The sequence below is a fragment of the Amphiura filiformis genome, chromosome 20 (genome assembly GCF_039555335.1).
Source record: "Amphiura filiformis chromosome 20, Afil_fr2py, whole genome shotgun sequence".
NCBI lineage: Eukaryota > Metazoa > Echinodermata > Ophiuroidea > Amphilepidida > Amphiuridae > Amphiura > Amphiura filiformis.
Genome location: NC_092647.1, coordinates 48280133 through 48292324, shown reverse-complemented (window position 1 = coordinate 48292324; position 12192 = coordinate 48280133). Strand labels below are relative to the sequence as shown.

The 12192-nt window shown below is 48.0% G+C and overlaps 1 protein-coding gene across 1 annotated transcript in view; it reads right to left on the bottom strand.

Moving 5' to 3' along the window:
• LOC140142358 (separin-like) overlaps window positions 1–12192 on the bottom strand; it is a 48836-nt gene that overhangs the window by 25925 nt on the left and 10719 nt on the right. Inside the window, 6 exon segments of the mRNA XM_072164326.1 lie at window positions 16–198; window positions 989–1129; window positions 1279–1389; window positions 9629–9831; window positions 10480–10622; window positions 11596–11789. Of these exon segments, the coding sequence (XP_072020427.1) occupies window positions 16–198; window positions 989–1129; window positions 1279–1389; window positions 9629–9831; window positions 10480–10622; window positions 11596–11789 (975 nt within the window).

Below are 12192 nucleotides of genomic sequence, written 5' to 3'. Positions count from 1 at the left end.
TCCCTCCCAACCCACCATATCTGTGCTAAACCAGTACTCACCTGTATGTCTTCCATTTGGCATACATACATCCAGAAGTAAGCTGTACCCAAGATATCAAATGCTAATAGACCTTGTCCTCCATTGCTAGATGTTGATTCGTTCTCTGCCATCTTGGTCAGAACGTCAATGGCTTCGCTGCAACATTCTGATGCTGATCTGATTAACAAAGTACAACACAATGTGATTTTTAAATCATTTTCTGCTAAGAAAAAAAAACTTTTTTGATTACACTAAAATGTTTGTTTGCTACAACTATTGATACCATACTCACAATTTCCACATACAAGGTTGGCACTAACCTGTGTTTTGGGGTCTTAACCTGCATTTTGGGAGTCTATGCCACCCCACGTGCCATAGGTTGCGTAATGGGGCGCATTACGTGTCATTTAACAACTTAGACCCTCAAAATTTAACTTCTCATGTAGTGAGCATATTGACCCATTCTGGACCTCAAGCTAGCGCTACCTCTGATAATACTCACTTTTTTACTTGTTATATTTTGTTCATCAACAGGCTGTAGAATATTGACAAATGGTTACAACCAATGACAAGTTGCTGGGTTATCAATAAATCAATTATAAACTTTTTGGATTTTTCTAGCAATGCGGCAGAAGGCTTTTGCAAAGCATGCGCAGCAGAAAGCGTGCATTTGACAGGCGTACGCACACGCAAAACACACATTGCAGGTAGATTCTCGTTTTGAGATGACCGTGTCATTGGCGAATAGTGTACTCATGATGTAGATTTCACTATCAATTAACCTATAATGCTCTTCTCCAACACTTTAATTGTTGGTTACATTGAATGAGGATTGAATACAACTTGAAAATGTATTATTTGCTTCTGTGCAGAGAGTAAACAACATAATAACAAAATACATATACAAACTTACAAAAAATCTCTACCATGCGTAATTATGTCAATCTTAATTAGTAAAATTACTTACTTATCTGACTCAAAGTTGCCAACACGCAACATTTGGGCCTGTTCAACCAGTGCATGGCAATAGGCTAATTTGGTATCATCACTGGAGTTGAGGTTCAATAGGTCACAAACAGCTGAATGCTGCTCCACCAAGGTATCATGTCTGCAAGAGCAAGAAAAATTCACAAATGTAAATCATGAATCCTTTAGAGTACATGTGTGGCATTTAAACTGGTACCATGCAAGATACTATACAGCAATCTAAGTAAGTTTTGTAAATCGTATCTGTTGTAGAGTTAATTTGCAGCTTACCTGGCTGATTTGTAAGACTGCAACTCCTTTTTAAGCAATAAAGTGATGTAGTCTCTGTGATCATCATCTAGGCTGACTCCTTTGATGTCTTTGATGGCATCAAAAAGTGTTCTGAAAATAGCAAAAAATAATAATAATAAAACCAACTAATATGTTATAGTGGATAGTCTTTCAAAGCACCCATATTATTTAAACACAATTACAGCATGTATATTATTTTGTATTTCAGGCTGTGCTGAATTGGAGGTAGGTTTAATTGTTTACCCTTGCACAACCCAAGGTGTCCGGACACGCCTAATTTAAAATTCAGATTTCTGTAAGATGACCAAAAATCTGTATTTTGCACTCCAAAACCTTCTAAAATACTCCTAAATCTAACACATCTTGTACTTCTTTTCACAATAAACTTTATTTCGCAGCGTATTCGTCATTAAACACTCTTCCAATCTTTGAATGCCATTATTTTTTTTGTGTGTATCACACACAAACGAAAAATTAACCATACCAAGACTATTTGTGATTTGTTGCAAGCTTGAATACTGCAATATTTTGCGGTAAACCTTTGACAAGCGCATACTATCGTGATGTTGCAAAGTCAGAGCTAAAAACATGTACAACGCAAAGTTCATTCATAAATTTCCACTCGGCAACAGCAGATCGCCTCAGCAGCCAATCAGAGACAAGTGCATTTCAACTCAGTAAAACATGCGATATGCTTAAAATACGCTCTTGTCAAAGTTTTACTGCAAAATAGTCCCAAACAGAAATGTTTGGTAGACTCATAACCGGTGCGATCTTACCTTTCCGATGTTGATTAAGATACTTCTTGCATCGATCCCGAGATGCGGAAAAACCAATAGTCATTTTGTCCCACATAAATGAATAAATAACAAAAACCCCGATCCCCGGTGGACTCACCCAAAAGGTGACGTCACACCATATGATAAATCCCTTATCCGACTTGGGATCCCCTACCGGACCAAACTTGTAGGGGTGGCGGGGTCGGGATAATCAACATCGGAAAGGTAAGATCGCGACCGGTTATGAGTCTACCAAACATTTCTGTTTGGGACTAGACTCAGTACACCGTCGATCTTACCGTTCCGATGTTGATTAAGATACTTCTTGCATCAACATCTGAAAGATCGATCTAGCAAGTAACCGACGGATGGAGGTACAAGATTGGTCAGCATCTGATCAGGGATCGGGAGCGGGTGACGATGGTTTTCGCGAGGTCAGAAAATATTTTCCCCAACGGTCGGGAAACAAAAAGACCACGCGATCACAGACATAAACCTCCTTACTTAATAAGTTTGGTGGTTAAGAATAGCGACACTGGTTCTTACCATGCTGAGTATTCTGTATAGTCTGAAAACCTGGTACCCGTACACCACCGTATTATGATCGCACGAACAATGTCCCGGTAAACCTCCCGCCCCGTCTCTGATTACTAACGTAAACGGAAGTATCGTAGAGAAGGGCGAAGGTGGCTTCCGGGACACCGCCTGCTAGATCTCCTCAAGGGACAACCGAACGGTATACCCAAGATGATGAGATAGCTCGTGTCGAGTGGGTCGGGACGCTTGAAACCTTCGCGATCCCGGACCCCACCAACACCTGGACCAGCCATTGCGGCGGCGGCTGGGCCGGAAGGCTCTGTAAGGGTGATGAATGCGGTCGTGAGTCCCTCGAAGGCTTGTGTTCGGAAGAAATAGTGCTGCAGCGCCTTATCGGACACCCCAGCCTATCTTTGGCTTCAGCCGAACCTTGCCCAACCCTGGGGATTGGAGAGGGACGAATGTCGGTATGCACGCGCCCGTTCAGAGTCACGAGAACAGAGCGCCGAAACAGTGTCGCTCCAGTGTTTGTGAACACGGAAGCTAACCTCGAGACCGTGTGCAACTCAGCACCGCCGTCCCGAAGCCAACGCCAAACCGGAAAGCCATCCCGAGAGCTACGTATTTAAGCGTCGCTTTTGACGGAAGGTCAAAAGGGTGACCCTTAACGTAATCTAAGACTGTGTTGGGATCCCTTAGGAGGATCACTTTCCTTTTTGGTAGACACTCGTTGAACATACCGTCGAGGCGTAGACTAATAAGGTAACCATCGGCTATGATAGTCGATCCGCCTCGAAACCTCGGTGAATGGAGAGGACAGCTGACTTATAGCTGGCCCCAGTGGCCCGCTGAAGTCTTGCTTGGAACTTTTATGTCAGAAACTACGCAACTAGCAGCACAGAGGCTCTAGCGGGAGAGCTATTTGTCTCATTGCACCAAGCGTAGTATGGAGCCAGACTCTGGCTATACGCACGGAGGGTAGACTTCCGTCAGCCCCGGCGATGAGAAAAACAGCTTCTGATGAAAAGTATCCCTCCGCTGCGTGTTCCTGGTAAGGGCCATGCAGCTAACTGCAGGTGCTCTAGTGATAGACTGGTACCTCCGCTCCGGGCATCCGGAGTAGATCTGGTACTGGGAGTGCCAGCGCCTTGCCGCTAGCAGAATGACAATGCAGTCTTCCCACCCGATCTTGGCCACCACCCTCATGAGGCGTGAGATCGGAGGGACTGCATAAGCTGTCATCCCTCCCCAGTCTATGGACAGGGCGTCCACGGTGCGTGCTTGGGGGTCCGCGACCCTTGCGCAGTACACCGGCAGTGGATGATTGCGATGAGATGCGAACAGATCTTTCGAGGGGTGGTACATCCCTTGAAGATCGTCTGAGCGACTCTGCGGAGCAAGGGACCATTCTGCTGGTCCCGACACCCTTCCTCGTGACAGATTGTGCGCGAGGATGCTGGTGACGCCCGCGATGTGTATCGCGCTCATCGTAATCTGCCTGAACTTGCACCACCCTATCAGGTGTCGTGCATGCAGGCTCAATCGTGGTGGCCCGGAGTCCCCTTGTCTGTTGGGGTAGGCTACCACGGTTGTGTTATCCGTCAGGACAACGGTATGTGATTCACGATCACCTCCTCGTAAGCGAGGGAGGTTGATGTGAAACTCTGTCTCTATGGCCCCCATAGGCCCGAGACGGAGTCTCGTGGATGTGGACCCCCAGCCCCGTTTTGACGCTATGGTCGTCACCACGTGACATACCGGGGTGCAGGAAACCTGACACCCTGGGTCAAATTGGGCTGATGGGTCCACCACCAGAGTTCCTCTCGCGATCTCCGACAACGGAACCGCGAGGGATATTGGTGACGACTGGGCCTGCAAGCAGGCTAGAAGGTGTAGTTGGGTAAGCCCTAACGAGAAACGGCAGTACAGTACGAGGTCTACCATACTGGCCATTAGGCCTACCACCTTCATCCATGCCACAGCGGGTTTTGCCCGAGACTCGGCCAAGAGTCAGGCACACCGCACCATGTTAAATCACCCGCTCGGGTGAGAGCACCGCGAACCCCTCCGTGAGGGTGATCTGGGCCCCTACAAATAGTGGTGTTCTGCGTCGGGACCACGCTGGACTTTTTTGAGCTGATCAAAAATCCAGGGTCCCGCACCCCACGGACTATCAACCCCATGAGACCGTAGTCTTCAGTGGAGTGCGTCCGTATATGAGCCAAACGTCCAGGTAGCAACTGATGTTGACACCCCTGTGATTCAGGTACGCTGCCACCGCTCTGACCAAGAGTGTTAAACACCCTGGGAGAGATGGACAGGCGGATGGCCGGTATCAAAACTGGTAATTTTGATCCTGTACCTAGAAGCGCAGATGCCTCCGATCTTGAGAGGCGATTGGCATATGCAGATAGGCGTCCGAGAGATCTAGCGATGTTGTTCCCATGCCCCTGATGGGGCAGGCTAGCACCGAGGCGAGAGTCCCCATTCTGAACCTCTTGGGCCTGAAGAACGTGTTCAACAGCCTGCGGTTCCGGATGGGGCTCCTGTCGCTGTCTTCCTTGGAGCCAATGGCTCCAAGATCACCAGAGAACGGGGGTAGACGGGACAATCGCCCGCTTCGTGAGAAGCTGTGTGATCCCTGTCAGTAGTGCCCGACGCTGGGGCCGTCTGACGGCACTACTGTGGACCTCTGAAATGTGCAGACGAATGTGGGGAGACTGGGTTGCCAGTCTGTAACCCCCACTCACCACTGACCATACCCAGGCGCCCAGAGAGGTGGGTCCACACCCGTGGGTGCAAGCCATAAGCGGTCGCCCACTGGGAGATCCCCTGTGGAAAAACCGCTGAGCCCCCAGGAATGCTCTGCCTAGCTTCCCTTGGAAGAGCGCTTGCTCTTCTTCGGGGCTTGCCAGCTGTTCCTGTGCTACCCTTGCGCCTCCCAGAAATGGGTGCTGCAGAGGTAGTGGGCTCGGGTACTGTTGGTGGTGCACGGCCTGCTGAAGTCGGAGCTCCTACCTATGGTAAGGGCAGTTTCCGTCCTTTTCAGTGTGCTCCCGTTGGTAGCTTCTTTGCACGGTCCTCCTCCGTAGCGCAGAAGCATCCAAAGAGAAAAGGACCCTGCCTTTCCATCGCGTTGAGCGATTGGAGTGGCAGGCCCCTCCCCGGCGCTGAGTGGACACCCTATGGGCTAGGCCCATGGAGCTCTCGTTGAGGCTAGCTGTTAGCACCGCTAATAGGCTCACCTCATGAAGAGCTCAGATGTTGTCTGAGCGTGATACGCTTGACGACATCTGGGTCCCTCTCGGATCCCCTCAGGTAGGTCCCGTGGTCCTCCCGCGTTACACGCAGAGGAAGCGTGCAAGCACGCGCGCCATAGCTCTACTGAGCTCGACAGCCCCACGATATCTACCCGTGAGGTTTGCCGGGAATGAGAGTGCAGGCGCCCCTGTGAGGAAGCAGCAGCTGAGCATCCTACTGAAAGGATCCCCTGGTCCTCCTCCATGGACTCCCCCTTAGGGGTGTCCGGAGGAAGATCAGTGCTGTTGCTCCCCTCGCTGGGCAGCGGGGAAGGAGATTGTAGTGATGTCACTACCGGACTCAGCTTCCGACTCCTTTCCCTCGCCACAGTATCCGTGATCATGCTCCGATGATGACGGTAACTGAGGACGGCATCTGAAAGCGGGTAAGAAGGCATAACCACTGTGTGGCTCGCCGACTACCTGCCAGCAGAAGAGGGAGTACTCCGCAAGACCCTGAGGTATCCGCCATGGCACCACTGGGTCCGCAGATGCTCTCGCAGCCGCCGTCCTAGCGCTTAGCAGCACGGGCCTACCCTGATCAAGATCTGGGTTAGCCCCATGCCGGCTGGCCTGGTCAACAGCTGATGTTGGTACTGCGTGGCCATCGCTAGGCGACACTTGCCACGGTGCTAGGCCGTGGAAGAAACACCCTGCGGCGGGTACCACGGGGCATACCCAGCCGCAGCTGACCCTGAAAGGATCCGCCACCAGGGTAACCCCATGGTACTGCAGTACCAGCACCGCCTCCCCGCCCTGGTTGCCACCGAGACTGTGGCGACTAAGGCGGGTGCTGCGGTACCGGTGCGGTATCAGCGTGGGTACCCGTGAGGGTTCCCAACTGTGGACCGCTGTACCCTCGCCACACTGCGTCCCTGTTTGGGGGATCAAGCTGTGTGCTGGCGTGGTACCGGCGCGGTACTAGCATGGGTACCCGTGAGGGTTCCCGGTTGTGTACCGCTGTATGCGTGGTTCCAGCATAGGTGCCCGTGAGGGCTCCCGGCTGTGTACCACTGTACCCATGCCTCACTGCGTTCCCGCAAGGGGCTCAAGACGTGTGTATGGGTACCCCGCTATACCGGCTGTCCCTTGGCTAGAGGGAGCTTGCCTAGTACCACGGGTAGCTGAGCGTGCATACCCCCGATCAATCACCTCGCCACCTGAATAGGCAGCGTTAATCAATGGAGCTATGCCCTGTTGATTTGACAGTGATCGATCAAGAGAGGGTAATTGACCCATTGACGGTAATGGATCACCCACGCTCCGCTGGCTCTCGAGGACATAAGTGGGTTGTTGATCAGCTAGGCTGTTCAAGCTACTTACTGTACTCTCTAGAGCTTCGCCAAAGGTCGCTGCGTGTGGCGGACCACTCACGGCAGCTATGGGCGGGTGCATAGCGGCTACCACTGAAGTCAAGCCGTAGCTCGCCTTTGTAGCTGCCACCGAATGCACCTGGGTCGCTGTCCCGTGAGAGACTGCGAGCCCAACCCCTGAATAATCGCCAGCCAGTCCCTGTGGACAGCCAGCAGCTATTCTAGGGCCCCGGGTATCACCCGGCGGTCCCGCCATGGAACGCTGCCGTGTGACAACCCCAGTTGGTTCTGCTAAGACTACACCCACAGCGTTAGCCGCGGTATCGTCTCTGCTGAACCCATGCATGCTAGGGTTCAACCCAGGCAAGCCCGGGGTACCCTTGCATGCTGCCCGTCGCTGGCTACTACTGTGGCTGTTTGAGCCCGTAGATATGCCTGCAACAGACGGGTGTCCTCCTGCTAAAAACCCGTGAGGATTTTCGCTAGAGGACTGGTATCCTCCTGCTACAAAACCCGCTAGGGTTTTCGCTGGTGGTTACCGCTCTGCTGCCTGCTACTTTGCTCCGACGTATAGTCAGTGCTTTCGCTGGCTGCTGAGCCTTGGGACGCGCTAGCATTCCCCGAAGGAACCGCCTGCTTGTCCGGGGACCGGAGCCCCTTAAGCAGACCTGCCATGACCCATAGGGGCTGTCACAGCAGAATCTACCGTGTCGACTGGTATCCTCCTGCTGCAAAACCCGCTAGGGTTTTCGCTGGTGGTTACCGCTCTGCTGCCTGCTACTTTGCTCCGACGTATAGTCAGTGCTTTCGCTGGCTGCTGAGCCTTTGGACGCGCTTAGCAGTCCCCGAAGGAACCGCCTGCTTGTCCGGGACCGGAGCCCCTTAACAGACCTGCCGTGACCCATAGGGGCTGTCACAGCAGAATCCACCGTGTCGACCTTACCAGTGCCCTTGGTAGATTTCTTCTTCGTCTTTATGGCGATGACGGAGCCTATCCCAATCGTCAAGCTGGAACTCGGAGAGTCCTAAGCAAAAGAAAGACATCTAGAAGATCGTGAGCACTCCCCTGTGGGTGAAACAGAGCGGGTGTGGGTCCCGCTCCGTCACCAGGGAAGGGCAAGCCCGACAGGGCCGAGGCGAAGCGAGGAGAAAGGGAGGGGGGCACTACCCCCCAACACGCCGACTCAAGCCCAGAAAGCAAACCTGAGCACGGAGGCTGGTCGCTATCGTTAGTGGTAAAGTAAGGACTGGCTAACTTTATTACTAAAATGTCAGACGGGTCCCTACCAATCCCCACCGTATGAATATCTGATTAACTCGTCTTTATTGGACGGTAATGAAGACATAACGATAGAGTAATCACCCTAACATAGCAACAATAACCTACCGTACATGAAATACAATGTGTATGTACAAACAGCTATTGTAACTTACAGGCTGCAATGGTTGTTTTACGTGGGAAACAAAATGAATGGCGTCAACGAGCGGCCATTTTGAATTGCTCGTGTTTCCCGTATACAAACGGAGGCACGATATGTAGCTAAGTTTTGGATCGCTTTTTTGTCACTTTTTCGCCAGAAAATGCCGTCAAAACTATCCTCAGTCGAACAATACCGGTTTGGTTTTACCTAAGGTGTGAAACTACAACCGTATATCTCGCTTTGGTCGAGAAATTGATACACAGTGCTATGAACAATCGATAGGCACGCGTCTGTGTCAGTCGGAGACCAAGGAGGATAAGGGACGATCATATGGTGTGACGTCACCTTTTGGGTGAGTCCACCGGAGGATCGGGGGGAATTTGTTATTTATTAATTTATATGAGACAAAATAACTATTGGTTTTTTTTTCCGCATCTCGGGATCGATGCAAGAAGTATCTTAATCAACATCGGAAACGGTAAGATCGACCGGTGTACTGAGTCTATTATAGTACCCACTGGGCTCCGCTCAATTGTTCAGTCTATTTGCATGGCAGTGAAAGCTACATAAAACCAGGACAGTGCTAAAACTACTAAAAACACCGGCAGCTTTTAAGGACAAGCATGCCGATTGATTTGACAAGGCCAAATTTATGAATTGTTTACAGCAACCAATCAAATGACAGCTTTATTGCCATGCAATTAAATAGGGTCAAACAATGTCAGGTCAGTTGGTAGTCTATTACTCCAGCCATTTATCTTTTTGAGGCATTATTATGTTGGTCAAGAATGGTAAAACTGACTGTACAAGTGGCATGTCTGCAAAGGTCATTTTAGGTTCTTAGAGTTAAAATGCAGCTTCTGAACTGGCAAATTGAGTGTAGCACACACAAAAAATTAGGCAAAATAGGGTGGTTCCCAACTTCTACTCCAAGCTTACTCAAGTACCTTTACCAGGCTACTACTTCAGTACCCACTTACCTGGACTGCAACTCATCACTTTCTTCATCCTTGAGAGCATCCCTCTTGGCCTTTACCCACAATTCAATGCACGGTGTCACATGATCTGTCACATGACTGCAGACTTCCCATAGGCATTTCACGACAGTTTTCATGGCCTGCAAGTTTTGACCAGCTTTTCTTTGACAGTCAATGAGTAGCTCATATCTGCTGATCAGTTGTACCTGAAAGGAACAGATTTCTAATTAAGTTGGGGTCACAGTTTGGGTAGGCAAAAAAGGGAAAGGTTGCTAACAATTCCCATGTTCTTGAAAGAGGACAAGCACACAACTTTGACAACTTATTAACACATATATTTTAAACTCTTGTCAACTTTTTGTTTTATATGATGACAATGTAATGAATGTACTCATTGTTGTTGACAATTAGAACAAGGTTCATTTCATAATATTATAAACACAAAAACACACATTTTTACATCATATAGTAATAATTTGAAATTACTTGGTACACCAGGTAAACCTGAGTAGGATTTAATTTTTTCCTGAAAAGTACTTCTCTAGGGAAAGATCGAATCCTACTCATATATGGTAATAAGCTGTTTGAATAAAGGGGACGGCTCAAAACGACATTGGGAGACGCCACATTAGCATGCATCACACCGACTAGTGTTGCAATGATAGTTAGTAAGCCAATATGGTTATAGGCATGGAGTAAGTGACACAATCTTCAGTTGTAACATATTGATTCTGGATACCATTATACCATGCATATAACAATATAGGCCTACTATCATTACATTTATGCTAACCATGGCATATCCCCATGTCATTTTGAGCCATCCCCTTTGTTCATTTTAATTGTTGACTTACTTTTTTCAGCTTTGCCATGTCCAGTTTGTTTCCAGTAAAGCACCATGTCTGTAATTGATTGCAAGCAATCTCCAGCAGAATAGCTGACTGGTTGTAATACTTCTTCTTGTAGCAGACCAGACCTACATTGTATGCATTGCTACCTGCAATATCAAGGCAATTCAAATTCACTGAGAATTAGAGAATGCATTCTTGTGAAGAGTCTTTTAAATCAGTTTTTAAGATGATTCTCCTATTTGGTTGGTGAGAATCAAAATTGATTTCTCTAAGATCATGGCCATTCTGCGCATAGTAAGTTACGTCAATCAGTCAATTCTCCCTTAACTCTCGCCAGATGAGTTTGCAAGAATCCATTTCGATTCACATGTATTTTTCTTTTCAAATAGCTGTGACACTTAACATGCACACAGATGACTCCTCTTGTATACAGGACCAACACCTATAACTGACCAGATTCTCTCAAGTCTGCCACACTTCTGTCTAAAAAGTTAAGTCTGTTGTTCTCTAGCTCACATAAACACTTCAGCCACTTTCCTATCACCCTGAATGACATCAAACTCTTCAATTTAGAAGTGAATCATATTTCCACAAACTGATAGTTATGTCCATCATACTAAGCAATCATTTTGTTGTGATATACTTAAGCAATTGCTGATATCTGAATGGTAAATCAATAGCCCATCTTTAAATCCCAAGAAGTTGACTTCAAGCCAAATTTAACACTACGTCGCTAGCCAGGACTGAATGCTTTAATTGCACATTGCGAGTGCTATTATGAACAAGCCTGGAAATAAGCAGACTGGAACCAGGAGCAATTTGTTTTTGAACATTGCTCCTGGTTCACTGGGATTTTACAAGCACCACAAGCAATATTTGAAGAAACAGGAGCAATTTTCAAATAGTAAATCCTTTTCTGCATATATACAATAGAGCATTCCAGCATGTACTGCATCAGGTGCAAAAACTGGAACCAGGAGCAATTTTTTAAAATAAATTGCTCCTGGTTCATGTGAATTTTACAAGAACCAGGAGCAATTGGTGGCTTACGACCTCCGGCAAATTTGTTCCCTGTGCCCGCTTATTTCCAGGCTTGAGTATGAATTGGGTATTACTTACCAAACCACCTGTTTTCTTCAGTAGACAATGACCCACCACCCCCAGTAGCCACATCATCAATGATGCCTTTGGTTCTATTACAGATCTTCACAGCTCTTGCAAGACATCCCTCAGAGTCTGTTGCCTCATCTTGGCCAGATGTCTTGATAGGTCCCAGCATCATGGTAGAGAGGAAATCAAGAGTGCCTAGTTGCCTGTATACCAAGGAATATAAGCAAACATGTATGGAAATTCATTCATTCATTCAAAAAAATTCTATATAGGGCTCTTATAAAAAATTCCAACACATGACCAGGGGCAGTAATCCTCCCAATTACACGTATGGTAGATGTGGACGACAGACTAACATCATGTAGGCTTACATGAAAGATAGACCAAACATTGGATTGGATTCATTTAATAACTACCCAAGACTTTCCCATGCCATTAAGAAACTCTTATCGAGTAGGTACCAGTACCCCTGACACTTTCCATTGTATTGCTGTAGAAGCTCTTAATCCTTATTCCGTGCTTAAAAATCCAATTTATTTTTCCTGAACCTAACCCTAATCCTAACCTTATAACAGCATCTATGAATTGGATAATTTATTCCAATTG